This window comes from Silurus meridionalis, chromosome 15 (assembly GCF_014805685.1).
Source record: "Silurus meridionalis isolate SWU-2019-XX chromosome 15, ASM1480568v1, whole genome shotgun sequence".
Lineage (NCBI taxonomy): Eukaryota > Metazoa > Chordata > Actinopteri > Siluriformes > Siluridae > Silurus > Silurus meridionalis.
In genome coordinates, this window is record NC_060898.1 from 8,102,152 (window position 1) to 8,125,658 (window position 23,507).

Genomic DNA, 23,507 nt, shown 5'->3' on the forward strand with positions numbered 1-23,507 from the left:
CTAGGTGCACTGGATAGCAGTCAGTAGGTGCTTCATAGGCAGTTGAGGGCAGTGTAAAGTCAACAGTTTGTATTGTATTGTTCTTTTTTGTTTTTTAAAACAGCAATGTTGAGTTATTAAATCCAATCTGAAACAGTTTATTAATTTTCTCTACCAGTAGCTCTGACAGAAGATCAAAAACAAGTGTTACTTGTTTACAAGTGTAAAGTTACTTTTTATTTTGAAGGGTTTCTCTAAGGGGACATTTCTTTTTATTGATGGAGTCTTTAGTGTTGTGCAGCTTGTCGGTTTAGAGGGTGATGATTTAGCTTCAAAACTCCAGGCTCATCAAACCTGTGTAGGTTTCCTCCAGGTTTATTGGTTTGCTCCTGCCTCCCAAAAACATGCATATTCACTAGATATATAATGTACATTTAAATGTAATTTACTGACAACTCAGGTTAAACATTTTACATATACTTATGCTGAAGTACTGTAATATAGAAGTAACACAATTCGGTACATTTGAACGACTTTAAAAATGTGCCTTGGCTGAGCTACTGAGCTCAGCCAGAATGCATTCATTCATTCATTTTATAGTCCATTCAGTGGTAGAATTTTTGAATCCTGATAATTGAGCTTGATTTGGTGGCTCAGAGGTTACGTGTTGCATGGTCAGAAAATTGTGTATCCAAATCCCAGGCGCTTCCAAACTGCTATGAAAGAGTTCTTTAACCTTCAGTACAGTAGTATTAAGTATCAACAGAAGCATTAACCAACTGAGAAAATGTATTGGTTATATGTACTGACATAAATGTACTGGATTACGTAATTTAATATATTGTTATTTTATATTGGATATTTTATGTATGTTATTTTTTACAGTATTTCATAATTTTACTATAAATTTTACGAATTATACAGATGTAGTAAAGATTTTACTATTATACAGTGTATTATTTCTTTTAAGTGTAATAGGTGGCTTGGCAATAAATAGAGTTGCCCCAGGGTGAAATGAGTTAGAGAATAAATGTATGCCTCGTAATGGGCTGGTGTCAGAATGGCTAAGGGAATGACTGTTTTTAGCTTTAGTGATATAAAGCTTCTGTACATTTCATAACATGCTGTTTATTGACTTTATTGCTGATATTTGTATTATAACAGTACCGTACTTTAACTTACCAACTGCATGTATACAGTAAATAAAATCAATGAATTACAGGATTGAAGAAGGTAGCATTGGCACTGTTCAGCCATTTGAACTCCTCTCTGAAAAACACAATTGGAATTCTGATTACTTGGTAGAGCAAATATGTGAGAAATGTAAGATTATTTGTCCATAATGAGATAACTGTGCAGTTCTTCCTATGTATATAGACAAGATCATTTCCTGTTTATCCACCCATTTTAAGTGCTTCATGTCTAGTCAGAAGATCAGCATCAAATCCCTGTTTATTTTCTTTCTTACATTTTTACTAGGTCATTTTCTAAAAGACAAAAACATGTTTTTTTCCTAGCTTTTGATTTTACTCTTTTTTTTTACTCTTTTACTCTAGTCTGGTGTTCTAAGAACTATATGCTGTATACTATTCTAGAATTACCTTACAGGACACAGACTAGCATCAGGACTAGCATCAATGTGTGTTTGTTTATAAGTGGGAAGGTGTGCTTTTCATTGCTGGTCAAAAATAATAATTATGACATTATTGTACTGTTGCTTGGAACAAAAAATGAACGAAAGAATTCATAACTTATATTAGTTTTTTCAAAGCAATGCCATATCAGCATTTTTAGATTGCATGATTCAGATTCTATCCTGTTGTAATAAATATCCAGCTTCTACTACTAAATTTTTTCTCTATTTTTTTTCCTACTATATATATTCTGTTTTGAAACTATTGTATGTGTACAGAATACATTCTTCCATAAACAGTAGTAGTAGATATTTACAGTTAAAGGCATTCATTAGTATCTTTTATGATGCTCTGCGAGTTGTTTTGATAGAGAACCAATTCCACATTCCTTTTGCACTTATCAAAATGGAACTTTGATTCATCAATGGTGGTCTAGAAATAACCTGTTGGGTCTTTGCTGAGTTGAGCATTTTGAGTGTTTAAATGTAATTTTTTGCCTTGTTAATCTTTGAAAGTCTAATAAACATCTGTCTGTTTTAAAACGTTTTAAATCTATAGGAATTTATATATATTTTTAATAGTGGGCAAGCTTTAAATAATAATAACATATTCAAGTTTCACTCAAACATTTGTATACACCTATACATTTTCATTAAAAGTTAAAGTACATTTTTAATTCTACAAAATATATTTGCTTTCTAAGCAGTTTCATGTGTAAACAATCTCCTATATATGCTGAGGCTGTGTGGGGAAAGTCTGACGCATCCCCTTAACTCTAAATTAACATAATTTAATATATGCTTGGCTGTGAAAATTTGCCTCAGAGGCAACTTTTACTCAAGCCTTTAGATTAGAGGTATTCAAATGGTGGCACATAAGGAATTACAGGTACAGGATTTAATTACAGGTAAAATGGAAATTAGTAACAAATGTCAATAAAAAAAACAAACAAACAAAACACCAGAACAGCAGCCTTGTTTTTTACCTTAATAAAATGCCAAATGAGCCAATTGAGATATACATTTTATAGACTGAATAGGTGTTTTAAACTTTCCACATGAAAGAAAAATAGCTTTTTTCATACGCCAGTTACACCACTGAATATTTTGATCTGACTTTTAACAAACAATTTTAATGGTAGTTATAACAATATAAAACACTGTTTGTTTGCTTTGCATTCCTGCAATGGTCAGAAGAAATTCATAAGAGAAAATATTAATTCAATAATTATATAAAACATGTATTGACATTTATCAGAACTTTTTCTTAATGTTCACAGTGTTTACCTCCACCTTTTGTGCTAAGATTTTGGTATTATTTTAAATAGTTTGTTGTTTTAGTTTAGGCAATAGTTCATGTTGGGGTGTTGTGTGGGAGCTCTAAAAAAACAGGACAGTTGGGCTCATAGGAAAAGGTTTTTGAATACATCTGCTTTAAATTGTTAAAATTTGATTCCAAAAAGGTGTGTCAAATTTTTTTTATTGCCTTGTCCCCATCTGCTTTGTGTTTTGGCAACTGTGCTCATCTCTCCTCTTTTGGCAGGAGCAGTGAGCCTGGGTCCCGTCCACATTCCTGGCACTCCACTAAACTGGGTGAGAGCTCTCTGGACTCTGACAGCATGATGCAGATATCCCAGGGTGCCATGGGGGCTCCCTGGCACCAAAGCTACCATGCCAGGTCAGAGTCTTGAAATATCTAAATAGACAAAAATAATATATAAAGAGAAAAGTAAATGTATCAAATGGTAATTTGAATGACACTGTTATTGTATACATTTCAGTCCCAATGTATCTTTAAAGTATAATGATGTTACACACAAAGATTGAAAATAATACCACCTTGTTTAAAGATAAGCCATTTTATTATCTTTTAAACAGGAACCAAATTACACTGTTTGATGTTGATCCAAGTTCAAAGCAATCATTAATTTAACCAGGACCTTCAATGCACACAAGGATAATACTAGCACTGTCTATTCTTTTATGAAGTTTGTTATGTGATTCTAATAGCAGCTCAATAACCAGGGCTATTGTTGCTCAACTTTTGCTGGCCAGTCAAGAAATTCTGTTCTTTGTTAAAGTCTTCAAGTCTACACTATATAGAAATGTACACTGAAAAATATAAAGTTATATACAGTGCCTGTCAAAAGTTTGGAAACACCTAGTCTTTTTTATCTTTTTTGAAAGACACATGCTTTTGTTTATATGCAACAAACTAAGACATTTAATGGTAGTGTGGATTTAATTTGATCAAACCTTTATATAAACATACAGATTTCAAACTTTATTTTCATAGAAAATTTCTCCCTTAGCATGAATAACTTTACATGCTTTCTGAATCCGGACAGTTAGTTTCTCTAAGCATTCAGCTAAAATACTTTCTCATGCTTCTTGTTAAACTTGCAAAAGGTGTTATTTGCTAGTTGGATATTTTTTTCTGATGTTGCGATATAGTTCATCTCACAGCAGTTCAATAGGATTTAGGTCCGGTGTCTGAGCAGGCCATACCATGAAACTCCAGGTGACTGTTTGCTCCATAAATAATGCTTACAGAGCTTGGATGTATGCTTCGGGTCATTGTCATTCCAATTAGCTGTACATACATAATTTCATTGATCTGAAGAATGGAATGGAAGTTATTTTTATTTATTCATTATTTTTTCACCCAGGATAAGTCTTCATTTCCTGCTCCAAAACAACCCCAAAACATTAAACTTCCACCTCCATATTTGAATGTGGGTGTGAGGCAGTCTGCTAACATCTTTACTCCTGTTTTCAATCTTGATCTTGTCTTCTGTTCTTCTTTCGAGCCAAAAATTTGGACATGTCCACAGAACTTTCTTTCAGTCATTCACTGTCCACTTCATGTGTGTTTTTGCCAAATTTGTTACATAATAACAGAAGGAACATGCACGTGTCTCAAAAACGATGAAAGACTTGCTGTTTCCAAACTTTTGACAGACATTATATAAATGTAAAAAAAAATGGAATATGATATTTTCTACTATCCATACAGCCTATTATATACTCTAATATATTGCATTTAACTTATATTAAATACAAAATTTAGCTTTACCTTTTATTTTTAATCACAGTGCCTCTACCACAGACCTGTCGGGATATGATGCAGGATTTCTGAGAAAAAGTCCAGACCAGTATAGTTCAAGGGGAAGCATGGAGAGCATAGATCATTCCCACCCTGCTTACAGTTCCTGCAATCAGCTCTCAGTCTCCAAATCTTCCAATAGCATTGACCATCTGCACAGCAAACGTGATTCTGCATACAGTTCCTTCTCTACCAGCTCAAGTATCCCTGAATACATTGCAGCTGGGCCATCATTCAGCAAAGAGCGGTCATACTCCATGGACAGTGTTTCTCAACATAGAACTGCAGAGAGCATGCATCAGGCAGATATTCGATATGTCCGCAATGTCTATGACTCTCAACAAGGCATGTCTGCAGATCATGAGGTAATTTCTGCAGCAATCTTGAAAGCTAATGAGAGCAAGTCACAGTCTAGATGTGGAACCATACAGGGTAGGGTTTGTACCCGTTCCAACAGTACCAGTGACAGTAGCAGTAGCAGTGAAAACAGTGGTTGTGGGACAGTCACCACTCATCGTCACAGTGTGGGACCAGTATGGGGCCAAACACACAATGGCAACTCTTATGAAAACTTGAAGGGGGTGCCTTCACCTCCCTTACGTAGTGACAGCTATGCAGCTACCCGGAACCATGAGAGGCCAAGCTCTTGGTCAAGTCTTGAGCATGCTCGGTCTTTACGGGCGCTTCACAAGGGTTCATGGCATCACTCCAGTGGTTCTGTTGCATCAGGAAAATCATTGTTTGGAATAGAGGGTCAACTTCACACTGTAATTGAAAAGAGTCCCGAGAGTAGCCCAACAATTAAACCCAAACAAAGCCTTCCATCTTTATCACAGCCTGGATTAGCCATGCTGCCCACTAGCATTTACCCTGTTTCATTACCAGAACCCCATTTTGCACAGATACCAACGACAAACCCCAGTTCTAGTATTGTGTACCCAGCACTTCTCAAGGAGAGCAAACCCATCCCTCAAAAAGAACCCTGTGGAGGAGTAGACTCTGGTTTAAGGAATGCAGCAGAAAATGGGTACCAAAGTATTGCTTCCTACTCCAGCTCTGTCCAATCTCATGTTTGCCCTCAACCTAAACAACCAAACCAAGTGAAAGATGACCCACAGACCAAATGTGGGTTTTACAGGTCTCATTTTCAAGCACAGGGATCCAAACCCCAAGTGCAGTCCATAGGCCAGGAAAGAAAGGACCCTTACACCCCTGTTCAACCAAGGCGAGAGAAACCTAGATACTCTCATGGTCTGGATATTATGGAATCTTACAGACATCCTAAGCAGGAAGAGCTAAGCAGATTTCATGAACAAAATGTCCATCCACAACCATTTTATTCATCATGTGAAGTTTTACAGGATCATGCCCAGCCTCAAGGAAGTGATCAAATAATCAACACTTCAGTTCGGTTTCAAAATGAATCCAGCACCTATCAAAAGAGGGATCAAGATTTGGATCATCCACTCACTCGACTTGAGAATGCACTAGCAGAGGTGCAGAGATGTGCTAGCCCAAAAACTACTAATAGCCATTGCAGCACCCAAAGTGAACGTAGCATGTCGGTAATGGAGAAGGTCAGCCACTTTGAGAAACAGCAGACCAAACCACGTAGTCACAGTCACAGTCACAGCCTCTCCAATTACAGCTCATCAGTTTGTCCAAGTCAGGCCACCCACAGTGTCAAGAGGTCTCTGTCTGGGATAAAAGATTTACAAAAAGGGTATGCCCCTCAAGGAAGAAGGAGTTCCAGTCATGAGGGAAATGCCGAATCGTTGCAGGACTTGCAGCCAAGGTGTTTGAGCAATGATCAATCTCAGCATAGGAAACCACTTGACCTACACCGAAGCAAGAGTTATTTCCATCTTAATGAGGAAAATGACAAAGACTTTCATAGGAGCAAGAGCACTTTTAATCTTGAGGAAAACAACAAAGACGTCCAATGGAAAGAAGATCATCAGGACATCTTAGGCACAGTTCCTGATCCAACTTTTACTCGAGCATACAGAGATAGCATCAAGGATGCTCAGTCCAAGGTGCTGAGGTCCACTTCATTCAGAAGACGAGACTTGAGCATAAACCCTCCTCCTGTGCCTGTGAAGCACATGTCACTAGATAGGAAGGGACCCAGTATTATCTTTAAACCCACCACCTCTCCCCACACTCCCAAAGAACGGCATGTTATTCCTGTTGAGCAACCAGGCAAGACAAATGCTCCTGAGCTTCCAAGAGTCCCCCTGTAGGGCCTTCAGTTATGCGAATATGTGGACGAAAGCGATTGACCTTGGAACAAAAGAAACTGTCTTTTTCTGAGCCAGAGAACATTCACGAGGTTGGAGCTTCTGATCAAGAGTCTGGTTTATTTCAAAGAAGGGCACCACCGCAATTTCAACTACCTGAGACAAGTGTTGCAGATAAAAGAAGGATGTTTGAACTTGTAGCTACTCGTTGTGTTGGTAGTAAATTAGCTACATCAAGACCTGAGTTAAAGCAGATGCAGCAAGATGCTTTGGCTGATTATGTAGAGCGTAAGACTGGTCGGCGGATGGATGGACGTCCTCATCGTCCTCACAGTGCCTACATGCAATCAACTACCTGTTTCTCCATGGATTCACAAAGCCGAACTTCCACCACAAGCATGGGCTCTCTTCAGGAGCCAGGACCTGAGGTTTTATCTGAAGTTAACTGCCAGTTCTATCCTCTTACACCCAATACACAGCATCCATTGCACTCTAACAGGAACACGCAAAGTCAGGCTCACTCAGAAATCTATCAGTCTGTTTTAAGACCACAGAGTGCAGAACCACAAAAACCAGAAAGGCAAGCAAAGAGAACCTCTTTAGGCCATGTGCCAGGTCCAAGTCAAACCTTGTATGACATTTTTGAAAGAGCTGTTCCAACAAGAAGCTCAGGAAAATCTGCTTCTGCAGAGGATCTCTTGGATCGCAATCAAGTTCGTCCTGCTTCTCAGCACTTCAGATCTAAATCTTCTCCGGCTGTAGAGTACCACAATCTGGTAATACATTTGCTTTAATATTTTGACATAATCTCACTATATAAAACCTATTAATTTTGGTATTAGATCATTTCCAGTTTCCATAAAATGTAAAGGAAAATTCATGCTAGATATTTATGTCTCAAGGTTTGGGATGGAAAATTGCATATCTTTAAAGTTAAATTATAACTTAATAAACAATCCATTAGGGCATCTCATAGTATGGGCTTGCTTAATTTGGATACAGTGGTATAAGTGACCATGTAAATATGGAGCATATTCAATTCTTGGCCTAATAATTCACACTGAAGGCTACATTTTTAATAACCACTTTTCTTTAAGCTGAGAATTGATATGTGAATTCCAATAGACACCGCATTTATTTTCTTGGCTTAAACCCATGATTTCTACTGTGTGCTTTTGATATTCTAAAAAACACCAAAAGATCCTTCACGTAATATTGAAATAAATCTTATATATGAAACCTTTTGCCCTAAGGGACATCATCAAACCCATATTTCTATATTACAAATGAATCTAATAAGCTCTTTAGTGAGGAGGTGAAAAGGGCATTGTCTCATCCCTCATCCTTTCTCAGTTAAGAATGATGAAGAAACAACTTATGCTTCACTACAGGAAATATTCAAATCTCTTCACTTCCTGTTTGGTGCCACTGAGCCTGGCGGCAGGCATGACTCTGACAGATGTGCTAAAGTGATAACGCAGTTCCTCCGTGACTACAGGGAGTAGTTATGGAAGATAATGGACAAACTGCCACAGTTTTAGGCATAAAATATTTGACATGGCTAAGGGGATCCACTTATCTCTCAGAGCAATTACTCTGCACATAAACATTTTTCACATGACCGTTAGCTACTACAGAAATTGCAAGAGATGCTGATTATTAATCACAGATTTTGGCTTTTGCATACTGTCAAATCAAGATGCCAGTTATTACCACATTTTATTGCACAGCTCGTAGAATCAGTAAAAGATTGGTTTTGATTTTTCACAGATTCAGTCAACAACCGTTGAAGGCAGAGTATGAATCTTTAGGTCCAATGTTATGAGATCACTATGCCAGCATAAATTACATTCCATTCTTAAATAGGTTTTTTGCTAAAATACCAACAAACGTTTTTCAATTAAAACTGTATGAAAAATACACTTTGGATTCAATTTGAAATGAACTGATTTTAAGCCATGAGCAGAACAACAAGGATAAAGGGTTTTACACAAGCAGATCACACAGCAACCCCAAATAAAATCTGTCAATCCATGACTGGAACAAAGCAAAATTTCCTTATAATGTATAAATCTTTAAATTTTTATATTACTTCTCATTTACAATAGTTGGCTGTTTAGTAATCACATAATGCTTCACTTAACTGCTCCTTTCGAGCCAGAAGGCTTCTGCCTTTGTAATTACAGTATAATGGTTAACTTCCTCTGGTCTGATTCATTTCCCTGTTTCTGTTCACCTCTCCAATCATGTTTTCTTGTTTTTTTAACTTCTAGGATGTCTTGGCTGGAGACCTCAGATTGCTTGGGAGTGTATCTAAAGAAAACAGGTGTGTTTGTGTGTGTGTGTGTGTGTGTGTGTGTGTGTGTGTGTGTGTGTGTGTGTGTGTGTGTGTGTGTGTGTGTGTGTGTTGGGGGGATCTTTGTCTGGTTCTGTTTTGCTCTGTCTTCTGAAAGAGCCAATTGCCAATTGCTAAAAGTTCTGCCCCTCCCACAATATCACATGATAAGTGCTGCAACCAAAACAGAACTCATAAACAGTAGGTTATTGTTATCTGTGTGGTTCCCAATGCCTTTTATCAGCAATGAGATAAACATGGACAAGCAAATTTAAAATGCAGAGAACTTTAAAAAAAAGGGACCTACAGGTCTAGGTTGAATGGACAAAAGAACACAGAAACTATGTGAGGAAAAGTGATACCCGTGATGATAAACAATGGAGTCTGAATATTCCTGACAAAAGCAAAGTTCTAAACTTTGTCTATTACGTTTTGTTCTCATGTTCTTCTGACAAAAATATAGATCTTGTTCAGTTGGTTCAAGTTTCCTAGCTGCTTTCCAGCATAATCTGACATAGCACATTGGACACACTGTGTGTGTGTGTGTGTGTGTGTGTGTGTGTGTGTATATATATATATATATATATATATATATATATATATATATATATATATATATATATATATACACACAGTGTGTCCAATTTATATATATTGGACATTGGAGAAAATATATATATATACATCAGCGCCTCAGCGCTCGTGACCTCGCATGCTCGTGACTTTCATTCCGACCGGCGACTCTCATTGAGATCGGCTCGTGAGCAACCGCGAGCTGCTCAAAACGGTAGTTTTAACATTTCTAATCAAGGTTTATCTAAAAAATGCTTTAAAACTATTTTTATTATGTATGGAGTGAAATAGTGTTATTTACTCATTTAAATCGATTTCGTATAGTGTTCTTTGGGTTTTACTGGGTTGGAAGGGCGTATCAAAGGTCGTGAAAATTCGGAACTCATGACCGGTCTTGGTCCCTAACCCTCATGAGCTCGAGGTTCCACTGTATATATATATATATATATATATATATATATATATATATATATATATATATATATATATATATATATATATACAGATTTTATGCCAGTACAATTTTTTTTTTTTCATTTCATTTTGGTAGGTTAGTTTTATTTCAGCAAGTGGTTTTGCTGTTCCTCTTTTGGAGCTGATTTTACAGAGCAATTCTTGGTTGCTTTTATATGGAATATATATAACAGAAGAAATGGAACTATAAACATGTTTTTATATAAACATGCTGGTATAGTGTGCAAAATTATATAAATATCACATCATTTTAAACCTTTCTAAATATACTTGGTTTCAAATGTTGACACAACAGAAAAGCGTTCAGACTACTGTCAGGAGGGAAACCTGTTAATGTCATAGCCATACATGATCAGAAGTCCTGAGCATATTGAGCACAGAGAGTATATTGGCCATGCTCTCTGGGTGGATATGATGGCATTTTTTTAGTTTTTGGCCATCTCTGAACTCAGATTCAAAAGAGGATGCACTTTGCTTTGAATTGTGTACACTGCTCTGTGATGTAGGAAGAATTGAGCTTCTAAACAATACATCTGTGATGTTGTGGAGGCAGCATGCATTAGCCATCACCCTCCCTGGTTGGTATGGAGAACTGGCTAATAAGTGGGAGCCGGTAAATGACTAAATTAGACGAAATTTGACAAAAATCTAAATTTTCAATTTATGTAATCTGTTATAAATTTTTAAATGTTAGAAACTTACCTTCTACTTTTTTTCATCATATGGTTCAAAGGGCCAACCAAATGTAAAATGTATTGTAAAGATGTCTGGTATTTGTGTCCTATTGCAAGCACTTTTTCTTCTCTCTACATTTGGAACAGAGCACCAGTAAGTGAGGCACCTGAGCAAAGGTCATCGAATGAAGTGGGTCTAGAAGGTAGCTGCCTACTAAACCCAGGTCTGAATCAGATAAACCCACCTGTGATAAGGAGGGAGCGACAGCGCCACTCAGACCGACCCCGATCCCACAGCGCCTCAGGCCTGGCAGCTTCTGTCGGATTGCCCTGTCCTTTCTCCCCTTCCGAGTGGCACAGTACCAACAAGACCCAATGCCAACCCAACCTAGATGCCATTACTTTCCCAGGCACGGTCCCTAAAGATCAAACAAGTGCATTGTCAGGAATGGACAATCAAATTTTCGACAGCAGTTCCATGAATGTTTCAAACGGTTCAGAGAAGACAGCCCATGACCTTTCATCTTCACACCAAGAAGTTGCAGAGTCCCTCACATCTTCCTCTTTGAGCCCACCTCACAGGCCATGCCATTCTGGACTGGTCACTTCTCCCAAAGACTCTACCTCCCCCATTAGATCCCTCCCCTCTCTACAGAACTCAGAGTCCACTAGTGGCTCTGCCTCATTTGCATCTGTTTCACAGCTGGAAGATGAGGTGTTTCTATCTCCATTCTCTGTCCCACTACACCCGCTGTCAACCAGAGAAGAACAATTCTCAGAGAATCCTCTGCTTCTCTACCCATCAGTCAAGCCTCAAATTAAGGAAGAGTCACTTGATGTCATAGTGCCTCAAGAAACCCAAAAACTGAACTGGTACAAACACACATATGCATTATATACTACTTAGTGTTATTTAGTGTTTTATTGCGTCAGTTTATTACAGAGGCCAATGTTAAGCATATGAAAAAACATCACTAATGCAGTTATTGGAGAGCCACTCTTAAAGTTGAAAATACATGCAGAGGTCATTTCTATGTCAGTACTTTTGGCAATCGAGTGAAGATTTTAATGAACCATTATTTCCACTAAAGGCTGTTAATAATTACTGGCTTTGTGAAATACTGGTGTAAAGTTCATCAGAAACATCTAACCGTACAATCATTGGCATACCGTTATCACAACTATTGGAACATTACAGTTAGTTATCTCTGTTAAACTCAGATTTTATGATAGAGTAGATCCCACTAGCCAAACAGGGCTGGGAAAACCCTGGCTAATCGGGCAGGGAATAGGGGCTGAAGGAGGCAAGACATGGAGAGAGTGGAGCAGTGCTTCTTTTATTATTATTATTATTATTATTAACTCTTGATTTTGTTTTGTGTGTGTGTTTCAGAGCATTGCATTGAAAACACACACACAAAACAAAATCAATACAAAAATCTAACTCTTGAGTCCCACTGCTGAGCTCAGTTTCAGGAGAGAAAATAGGAGCACATGAATAGGCTGCCATGAACCACACTCACATTTACCCAATACTTATTCTCATTTCTATTAATGATATGCAAATCACAGTTCTGTACAGAAATACAGAAACTTAGCCAGAAATTTGCCACTGTATTTTTTTATTTATATTATGCATATTTATTATCGATTATATAATGAACTTAACTGAACAATTTATTTTGTCATAGACTTTTTCAGGTTATAGTCATTCAATTTGAACCTTTGGCTTTTAGGAATCTTAATCTTAATTAACAAACACAACTTGAAAAAACGTGGATTATATAATCCTACAGCTGTTCCAAGATCATTTCATCCACACTGCAACAACTTGCCTTTCATTTCTAGGAATGGAAATCACAAAATAAAAATAAAAAAAATCACAAAAATATCAGCTGAAGGGAAAAAAAGAAAAGTTAATTTACACCAAATGTGCTTGCGCCTTCACACAAATAGGGCACTGTTTTTCTTTTTCATTTAATGCTTAGATTAAAAGAAAATTAATAGAAATGAATAAAGTTAAATGGAAAAAACTAATCACTTTGCATGCTTCCATTACAGCATCTCTTCCATTGAGCATCCATCTGTCATAACTGCGCACCACGAAAAAGAGGGCCAGTTGCATATCTCATCCTTGTCAACACCTTCAGAGTCCATTTTCGCTGTGATCACCGAAGCTGTCGCAGAAGAGCTTTCAGAAGGTCCACAATCACCATTGCTGGCCAGGAGAGAGCAGACGGAGGCAGAGGTGCAGGTGGAGATTCTGGCCCGGGAACTGGTGAGCCGTGATGAGGCCCTTGCTTCGCTTCTGGACATCTGGTCAAGCACCACTACACTGGACCTGATGGAAGACATCTTTCCTTCATGCTCATCTGCTCCACAGCATCGGAAGAACAGCAACAGTCATGCAGGAGAAAGGTATGAAGAAACATGGTCATGCTCTTTTATTTAGGGGTATATTGGGGAAATTATTATTATGGGATGTCTAAGTGGGTGGAATGAATGACTTATGAAGTCTTTGACAAAAGATTTTTAGTGAATGCAGTTAGCTAAAGGTAGACAGCTAGACCAAACTACATGGAATACAGAAAAGAAAGATCTATCTATCTTGAACTGTTGTAATATTCTTAGACAACTATAAATGCTAAAAAAAACAGGAAGTGGTAGTTCAGTGGTTAAGACAAGGGACTTGTGATAGCGAGTTTCTGAGATCAAATCCCAGCACCACTGTGCTACTACATCTGGGCCTTTTTTTTGGGAATTAATTTTACAGCAAAATATTTGATAACCGCTGCCTCAGAAGCTACAGGTATGGACAAAAGTTTGTGCACACCTGACCTGTGCTTGCTGAAAATCCAACTCCATATACAGTCCCCATTTGCTGTAATAGTATCCTCCGTTCTTCAAGAAAGATGTTTCACTAAATTTGGAGTTTGGTTATAGAGATTTGTGCTCATTCAGTCACAATGGTTGTAGTTAAGCCAGGTACTGATGTAGGGTGTGGAGGCCTATGGTAAAGTCAGCATTCCAATTTAACCCAAATGTGTTTGGTAGGATTAAGGTCAGAGCTCTATAGCAGGACACTCAAGATCTTCCTCTCCAACCCATATGAACTAGATCTTCATGAAGCTCATTTTGTGCACAGGATCCCTGTCATGCTGGAACAGGTTTTGTTCTCATAGTTCAAGTGAAGGGAAAATGTAATGCTATCAAAGGCATCCAGAGACAATCTTATAAAATTGTGTGTCTCCAATTTGATGGTAACAGTTAGGGAAGAACTATATACGGCTTGAAATGTCAGGTGTCGCAATATTTTTGTCCATACACTGTAGCTGTGTATATTACTGGTCCTCCAAATGGACAGACATTATAATAAGTATACACATATCTGTTGTCAAGCATGAACAATGGGAGGCCATTGAGAAATACAGGGACACGCAGAACCAAAAGATAAATAGAAGCAACTATTCATTTATTTTGCCAAAAATATAGGTAAATACATAAGACATATTTCTACAATGCAATCAGTCCTTAATAGATTAGTAAATGTTATCCAAAAAGAATCCCTCTAACAGTCTATAGTTGGTATAGTCCATATTCTATACTGATTTCTGAGTACAATGTCAACTCGTGTAATTAGAAGGTTTTCATGATATTTAAAGGATTTTCATGGCGCGGAACCAACAGTGTGACAACACTACCATCTAGTGGTAAAGGGCTTGCACATATTCAGCATGATAGAAATGAGAGAAAACTTTATGCTAATTTTACTAAACGCTCAACATTCAAATCTATTGTGGTCCATTGCATACATTTTATAAAAAGTTGTTGTTGTTGTGGAGAAAAATATAATTTACCCGAAACATTTAATTGATCCATTGTTACATGGTTGAACACATTTTTTTATTAAAAATTACACTTTTTAATTAGCTAAATATAAGAAAATAGATGTATGATGGTGTATATTTACAAGAAAGCACATTAATTTTATACTTGAAAAAACTAGGTGGGTAAGTCCATGCGATTGGATTTGGACTAACTAGAGGAGACGAGTTTTGAAAGACGTGGCGTGGTCTGTCTGAACATATGCGTCATTACTGCCATTGTGTGCGCAAGAGTGTGACAGTTACTTATGCCCTGTTTGCTGAGTGGAATCTAGTTAATCTGTAATCACATTCTCTTGCTCTACCTCACTTTGAGTATTTGAGTATGACTGACTTTCTGTGCATGTGTGTGTGCAATCCACTTTGAGAAGTGGGACGGGAAGTTAATGACCCTCAAAAAATAGATTTGAATTGATTTGTTGATTGAATGTTTATTTAATAGGGACAAGGCACATAGAATTATATATGGAAGCATATATATATAGAAATAATAGTCTTAAGCAAAATAATATTTCATAACTATCTGATAATGTACGTTATTTTTGATATCATGCATCTAAATGAAATAAAAAGAATGTGTTGTTGCATCACTTATTCTTTTTATTTTATTTAGATGCATGATCATTATTTATTTTACCTGATCTTTTGTGTGTGTGTGTGTGTGTGTGTGTGTGTGTGTGTGTGTGTGTGTGTGTTTGTGTTTGTGTGCGCGCTACCTCACACAGTGCTCAGAACACAGGGTGTGTTTCTCCTGAGGCTCAAGTGAAGGGACGGATGGAGACTGATCTGGATGAGAATGAGTGCAATTTGAATGAAAAGAAGGTTTGATTTCCACCCATTCAGTTTTCTGGACAGAAATACAATTACGTTGCTTTTAGAAAAATAGTTCATGGCAAAATTAACTATTTAAAATGTTTTAAATATATAATTTTTCATAATGGATAAATGTATCCTCTGCTCGTGTAGGTGGAGCTCCTACAGGCTCTGACAGTGAGCTTAGAGGCATTGCGGATGGAGAGAGAGAGACTGGCCGAGGAACACCAGAGCTACAGTGCTCTGGGCTGCAGGATAGAGGCACTGGTGGAGGATCACTGCAAGCCCAACGAGAGTGAGAAGTATCGTATGTTTATTGGCGACTTAGAAAAAATCGTCAACCTGCTGCTTTCTCTGAGCGGACGTCTAGCCCGTGTGGAGAATGCCCTCAATGCCCTGCAGGGGGAGCCAGAGAAGGGAAGCACGGAGGAGAGGGTGAGCTGTTCAAACACACTGATCCCAGTCCTGAAGTTTGTCTGTGTAAAAGAGCTGTGTTTATTGCAGTTATTTAACTAATTTTCGTTTCCATAGACCCAAAATGTAGCCGTTATTACAGGAACAAACAACAATATGTAACAACAACAAAAAAATCCAATAAAATACAAATAAAAATCCAAATTTATCAAGGGCTGACTGGACACAGAGCACGTAAACTGGGTGGATAAACAGGAAATGGTCTTGTCTATATACATAGGAAGAACAATCCATTATCTCGTCATGGATGACTAATGACTGCACATTTGCTTTATCGGATAATCAAAGTTCCTGTTGAATTCCACAGTTTAAGTGTTTTACACTCTGAAAAGAATTAAAACAGATGAACAAATCACAAACACACAACATTTAAAACACTAACCAGTGTTTGTTCTGAAAAAGCCCAGGTGTCCTGTGCATTCTGTGTTGCTTTTTTCTGCTCACTGAGAGCGTAAAGAGTGGTTATTTGAGGTTCTATAGACTTCCTGTCAGCTTTATCCAGTCCGTCCAGTCCCTGTCATCAACAAGGCATTTCCCCTCATAGTGCTGCTGCTCACAGGATGTTTTTTGTTTGAAACACCATACTGTGTTAATTGTGGATACTGCTGTGTGTTAAAATCACAGGAACTCAGCAGTTTCTAAAATACTTAAACAAACATTCAGTGGTCAAATTTAATAACATCACATCAAAATATGAATTAGAACTGAGAGCAAAGATGGTTGCATGAACCTGTAAAAATGTCTCCTAATTGTTTAAATAATCACTAATCAGTTTGGTTAATAATGATGTATTATTTAGATAAATCAAATGTAAGATATAGTAGAGTTGTATAGCGTGGAAGGTTTTCTTGATTTCTTTGTGTGTGTGTGTGTGTGTGTGTGTGTGTGTGAGAGAAAGAGAGACAGAGAGATATTGGATTTCAATATCTACAGTCATTAGCTTCCTATTCATTGTGGATGTTATTATAGGTGTGTTAGTTTTCAGTTTCACACACATCACTCATTACTCATTACATAGAAATTGTAAGCATGTTTAAAACATGACGCATGTTCAGTGTAGCGGTCACCAGGGGGCGCCAGATGAACATTTACTCATTGCAATCTGTAATGTGACACAAGACAGGGCACATACTTGAAGGCGTTTCCCCTCATAGTATTGCTGCTCACAGGATGTTTTTTTTTTTTTTTTTTATCACACCATTTTATTTCTACTGTGTGTGGAATTCCACAACAATGTCAAAGTGACTGACATGACATCGAAACAATATTCACTACATGGTAGAAATAATACATGATGTAAACAGTATTGTCTATCTCTATTAGATACAGTATTGTGTAAGGGATCACTTATGGAATATTTATACAGATAATGTGCTACAAAAAACTTTCTTAATCTGGTATATTGCTCGGAACATACAACAAAAAAAAGGCACGTGATTTTTGCCAACCACAGAATGAACCAACCATTATCATAGTGAACTTAAAAGTCTGTCAAAAAATGCAACCATAGTTGAGATATTAATGAGAGAAGGTATAGTGTGTAGTGTATTTGTAAATATTATACATTTTTGGCTTCTCCCATTAGGGGTCGCCAAAGCGGATCATCCGAATTTGTGATCTGCATGTTCGATTTGGCACGTTTTTACGCTGGATGCCCTTCCTAACACAACCCTCCCTATTTATCCAGGCTTGGGACGGCACTAAGAGCGCACTGGCTTGTGCAACCCTAATGGCTGGGTTTGGATCATATATAGTATAGATTATATATACAGTGTACAGTAGATAGACTGTTCAAAAGTAAATATATAGATATAGATATGAGGAAGGTACTTAGTGTGACATTTAGAAAGAAAAAGGAAAACAAAGAGACATGGTGGTGGAATGAGGAAGTGCAGGAGAGCATAAGGAGAAAGAGGTTGGCGAAACGAAAGAATTGGGTTCGACAGAGAGATGAGAAAAGTAGGCAGGAGTACAAGGAGATGCTGCAGCAGGTAAAAAGGGATGTGGCAAAAGCCAAGGAAAAGGCATATGAGGAGCTGTATGAGAAGTTGGACACTAAGGAAGAAGAAAAGGATTTATACCTATTGACTAGGCAGAGAGACCGTGCTGGGAAGGATGTGCTGAAAGTTAGAGCAGTAAAGGATGGAGATGGAAATGTGTTGACTAGTGAGGAGAGTGCGTGGAGAAGATGGAGGGAGTATTTTGAGCAGCTGATGAATGAGGAAAATGAGAGAGAGAGAAGGTCGGATGATGTGGAGATGGTGAAGCAGGAAGTGTATAGGATTAGTAAGGAGGTTATTCAGATATAAAGAGTAAAAAGTCGGATGGACCAGATGACATACCGGTAAAAGCATGGAGATGTTTAGGAGAAATGGCAGTGGAGTTTTTAACCAGGTTGTTCAACAAGATTTTGAATAAGTACCGATTTACAGAATAAGGAAAATGTGCAGACCTGCAGTAACTACAGGGGAATTAAGTTGATCAGTCACATCATGAAGTTATGGGAAAGAGTAGTGGAAGCCAGGCTGAGAGCAGAGTTGACCATCTGTGAGCAACAGTATGGTTTCATGCTGAGGAAAAGCACTACGGATGCAATATTTGCTTTGAGGATGTTGATGGAGAAGTATAGAGAAAGTCAGAAGGAGTTGCATTGTGTGTTTGTGGATTTAAAGAAAGCCGAGAGAGGAGTTGTGGTATTGTATGAGGAAGTCAGGTGTGTCAGAGAAATGTGTGAGGGTGGTACAGGACATGTATGAGGACAGTGTGACAGCAGTGAAGGGTGCAGTAGGAATGACAGACTGGTTCAAGGTGGAGGTTGGTTTGCATCAAGGTTCGGCCCTGAGCCCTTTCCTGTTTGCAGTGGTGATGGACAGGTTGACGGACGAGGTCAGACAGAAGTCTTTGTGGACTATGATGTTTGCGAATGATATTGTTTTTTGTGGTGAGAGTAGTGAGCAGGTTGAGAAGAGCCTGGAGAGGTGGAGGTATGCAATGGAGAGAAGGGGAATGAAAGTCAGTAGGAGTAAGACAGAGTACATGTGTGTGAATGAGAGGGAGGGCAGTGGAGTGGTGCAGTTGCAGGGAGAAGAGGTGGAGAAGGTGGATGAGTTTAAGTACCTGGGATCAAAAGTGCAAAGTAATAGTGTGTTAGAGAAGTAAAGAAAAGAGTGCAGGCAGGGTGGAGTGAATGGAGAAGAGTGGCAGGAGTGATTTGTGATAGAAAGGTATCTGCAAGAGTGAAAGGGAAAGTTTATAGGACTGTGGTGAGACCTGCAATGTTGTATGGTTTAGAAACAGTTGCATTGAGAAAAAGACAGAAGGTGGAGCTGGAGGTAGCAGAGCTGAAGATGTTGAGATTGTCATTGGGAGTGATAAAGATGGACAGGATTAGAAATGAGTTTATCAAAGGGACAGCGCATGTAGGACGTTTTGGAGACAAGGTGAGGGGCATGGGGTACATGGGTAGGAGAATGCTGAGGATGGAGCCACCAGGAAGGAGAAAAAGAGGTTGGCCATGGAGCCGGTTTATGAATGTGGTGAGAGTTGCTTTGAAAGAGGCAGATGTAAAGGACAAAGTAGTATAGTGACGGATGAGCCGCTGTGGCGCCCCCTAATGGGCGCCACATTTTTCTCTAATTTTTCTCAAAAAGAAAAAGAATATATGGTTCTGTACAAAATGTTTTTTTTTTTTTTACCATTACTGATCCAACAAGAGATTAAATGTAAAATAAATATTTTTGCATGTCTTTAAAAAAAGTACTTATTGGATAACAGACCATTTTTGGAATAATAAACAAAGATAAAAACAATGTAGTCTTTTGGAATTAGAACATTTCTGTAAATAGCCTTTATTGTTCTAATGTAACGTAGAAAAAATTACAGTAAGTGCCACTCAATTGAACTGAAATAAATTGCAAGGTATTACTAAAAATGATTATTACCATTTTTTGAATTATCAACATTAGACTTATAGAAATAAATGTCTAGCGAGACAAATGATAACTGGCTAGTGAGAGGGTCATACGAGTTATTGAAAAAACACAACTTAATAAATCTGGTTGTTCACTGCTGGATACAGTTGTTTACTTCAGTTCAGAATTCCTCTGGGAACCTTTGCTGGAAGGTGTTGAATATTGTAGTTGCTTGGGGAGTTGTCATCTAGTCAGGTGAATAAAAAAATAAAAATAAACGACAGAAAGGCAGACAATAGAAAAACAGGGTAGATGTAAGTTAGTTCCTGACTGAAGCCAAATCTACAGCAATGCAGATTGTCTAATACAATGCTAGGAAAAGGGGAATTGTTATGTTTTTTCTGTATTGTAAAATCACGTTCAGTGCACTGCTGTTTTAATGCCTTAAGGGATTCCTCTCAGTTATTATTGTTGTCTGTTCTACTGTGACAAAAGAACATATTTAATGTTGCACATTGTGCATCACTCTACAGTCAATTTCCATTGACAGAGGCCAATCTCGATTCATTTACAAATGCTACTGTTGATGATACACTCTCAATTCCAGAATAAATTATTTCACTAAATTATTATTAGTATCTTCTCCAGGTCATCAGCATTAGTGCATTGTAAATATTGGCATACCCTTAAATAGTGTAATATGATACACAGAATATTATTTCACATTGTTTGCATTGATTTTGTATCTTAAAAACATTACCTGGTTTATAAAACTGGATACAAATTGATTTTTTCATGAATCGTTTACTCAAGAAATGTAGCATTTAAGGAAATCCTGTAATTTCTGGGGAAAAAAAGTTTGTATCCTACTCCTGATCCCAAGAGTGTGAAGATTTATGCAGGAAACAAACACCTGGATTATTTTAAAGTTATATAAACTATATACTTAAAAGTATGTAGACACCATACTGTCATACTGATATGTGCTGGGTATACATTCCATCCAATCATTAGTTAGTTCAGATACTGATGTCAGACACGGTTCCAATTCACCTAAAGCTGTTCTTCAGTCCACATCATTTTGGCTATGCTGTGTAAAATGCACACATTACTCAACTTTTATATATAGTATATGGCAGTGGTCCTCAACCCCCCCGGGCAAAATTGGTACCGGGAGGCACAGAAAGAATACATAACTTACATTATTTCTGTTTTATTTATTATCTGATTCTAAACAATGATATATTTTGGAAAATTACCGATTTCTGGTCTTTCTGTCTATGACTCACTCTTGATGCATGTCAAGATGTCTCTGTCACGTGTCTTACCTCCATCCACTACCTTCTTAAATGTGCTGGTAACACATAATACATTACCGCTAAATTCAAACCCCCAAGCGATCAAAATAAAAAAAAACAAGTACACAGTGGATTCACAATTATTATTATATTTAGAAAATAACCGTTTTTATGCCGGCCGTATCATTTTATTTTGTTGTATTTATCCGCCACACCTTAAAGGCCGGTCAGTGAAAATATTGTCAGGTCCGTGGCACAAAAAACTTTGGGGACCGCTGGTATATGGAATATATTTTTGAGTTAAAATTTGCATATTGTATTACATTTAAGGCATTTACTAGATGATCTTATCCAGAGTGCTTTGTACTCTCTATAAGAATATCATCAAGAAGATTTTGTGGAAGAGTTTAATTTTATTGGCATGACTTAAATTGGAAAATAAATATAGACAACGAGCTCGTATTGACCCATAAATTAGGACAAATTAAAATAAAAATTATAATATGACATTGTCTATTCATAACTAACATGTCACAGCTGATAGATAGATAGATTTATTACTTTCTACTTTACTTTTCTTCATTCTATTCTTATTATTACTATAATTATTATTATTATTATTATTATTATTATTATTAATAAATCTATTATTGTTATAGAAATGAGACAAAACCATTTCTGTTTATTTGGTGCTCACAGCTGTCTGTGCAGTTGAACTTTTTTGTAGTTTTGTTTGCATCAATACATGTAAATGAGCTGTTTCATGAATGTGCAAAGGGTCAATATTGCAATTATTTTGGACAATTCCAGATACCTCTGCTCACTCTGCTTACCTGACTAGGTCAAGCAGGTTTCTCCTTTAAAATATTAGAAAGCCTGGGCTTTTTCTTTCCACAGAATAACCACTAATTATTCAGCCTATTGTTAACTTTGACTCTGGCAACTCACTTCCAGCAGATCTGCCTCTACGTCCCATCTAACGTCTGTAATATGGCTGAGTTGTTTGTCACATGACTGCATTGCTTTGTTCCTTTCACTGGCTTCCTGTGGCTGCCCTTCTCAAATTTAAAAACCCTAATGCTGACCTACAATCCAAAAAAAACCCAGATCAGTCATACCTGCCTGAGGGCACTTATCAAAAGCTGCTCAGTAGCACATTCCTTACATTCCCTGCACAACAAAGATGTGCAATAGTTTCGTTCAGTACTGACACCTAGGTGGTGAGATCAGCCTCCCCTAGCTAGGTTAAGCAGCTGAGACACTTATTTTCTTCAAACAATAATTGAAGACTAAAATCAAAAATAACTACCTGTAATTGTTAATGTACTATCCCCTGTTTATACAAGCATGAGGTATGTTTCTGCTGGAAACTACAAAACACTTCTATTGCTCTGTATAGAGGAGTCTGTGAAATGCTGTAAATGTAAATGTAAAGGTAAAGGTGGTGGTTATGATGTTCGACCATGTTTCCGTCCAACTTCAAACAAAGTGCCTGTTGCGTAACAGGCACTTTGTTTGAAGTTGGACTTCGGTCGATTATAGGGTCGATTGTACAGCTCCTCATTTAAGGTTACAGGATTGGAAGGTGAGCAGTTTAAACACCAACACTGCCAAGATACCACTACTGGGCCTCTGAGCAATGCCTTTAATCCTCAACTGTGGATTACTGTGTCATGGCTTTCTAACGAGATGGAATCTGGGAAGAAAATTAATTCACTGTGACATACTGTGGTGTACTTTAGACTGTTTTGCTGTATGTTTCAGTAATAGTTTGACACCATTAGGCCAGAATTTATTGATTTTTGAATTTATTAATTACAAAATCCTTGAGATTTAACTCAGACCTGCCATCTCTTTCAAAATGGACATTATCATTTACATTGAAATCTAAATTCTAACTACCTTAACCAAAACACATATGCACAAGTGCTAAGGACTGCTCACGGTCTAATTCAGCACATGTTTATTCCGTATGAATACTGCTGTATATCCATAATAGTATAGAAGGTTAAACTCCAGAACCATGAAGATGGATCTGGACTATAATTCATATAAACAATTTGCTTCAGTGGCTTGGGGCTGTAATAGCAGCAATGTTTCTCATTAAGGATAC

At 37.5% G+C, this 23,507-nt stretch overlaps 1 protein-coding gene across 1 annotated transcript in view; it reads left to right on the forward strand.

The window, feature by feature from the left end:
- shroom3 (shroom family member 3) overlaps positions 1–23,507 on the forward strand; it is an 89,294-nt gene that overhangs the window by 62,111 nt on the left and 3,676 nt on the right. The window contains 8 exon segments of the mRNA XM_046867305.1: positions 3,156–3,290; positions 4,708–6,947; positions 6,950–7,734; positions 9,232–9,284; positions 11,162–11,887; positions 13,076–13,432; positions 15,624–15,720; positions 15,865–16,146. Coding sequence (XP_046723261.1) covers positions 3,156–3,290; positions 4,708–6,947; positions 6,950–7,734; positions 9,232–9,284; positions 11,162–11,887; positions 13,076–13,432; positions 15,624–15,720; positions 15,865–16,146 — 4,675 coding nt within the window.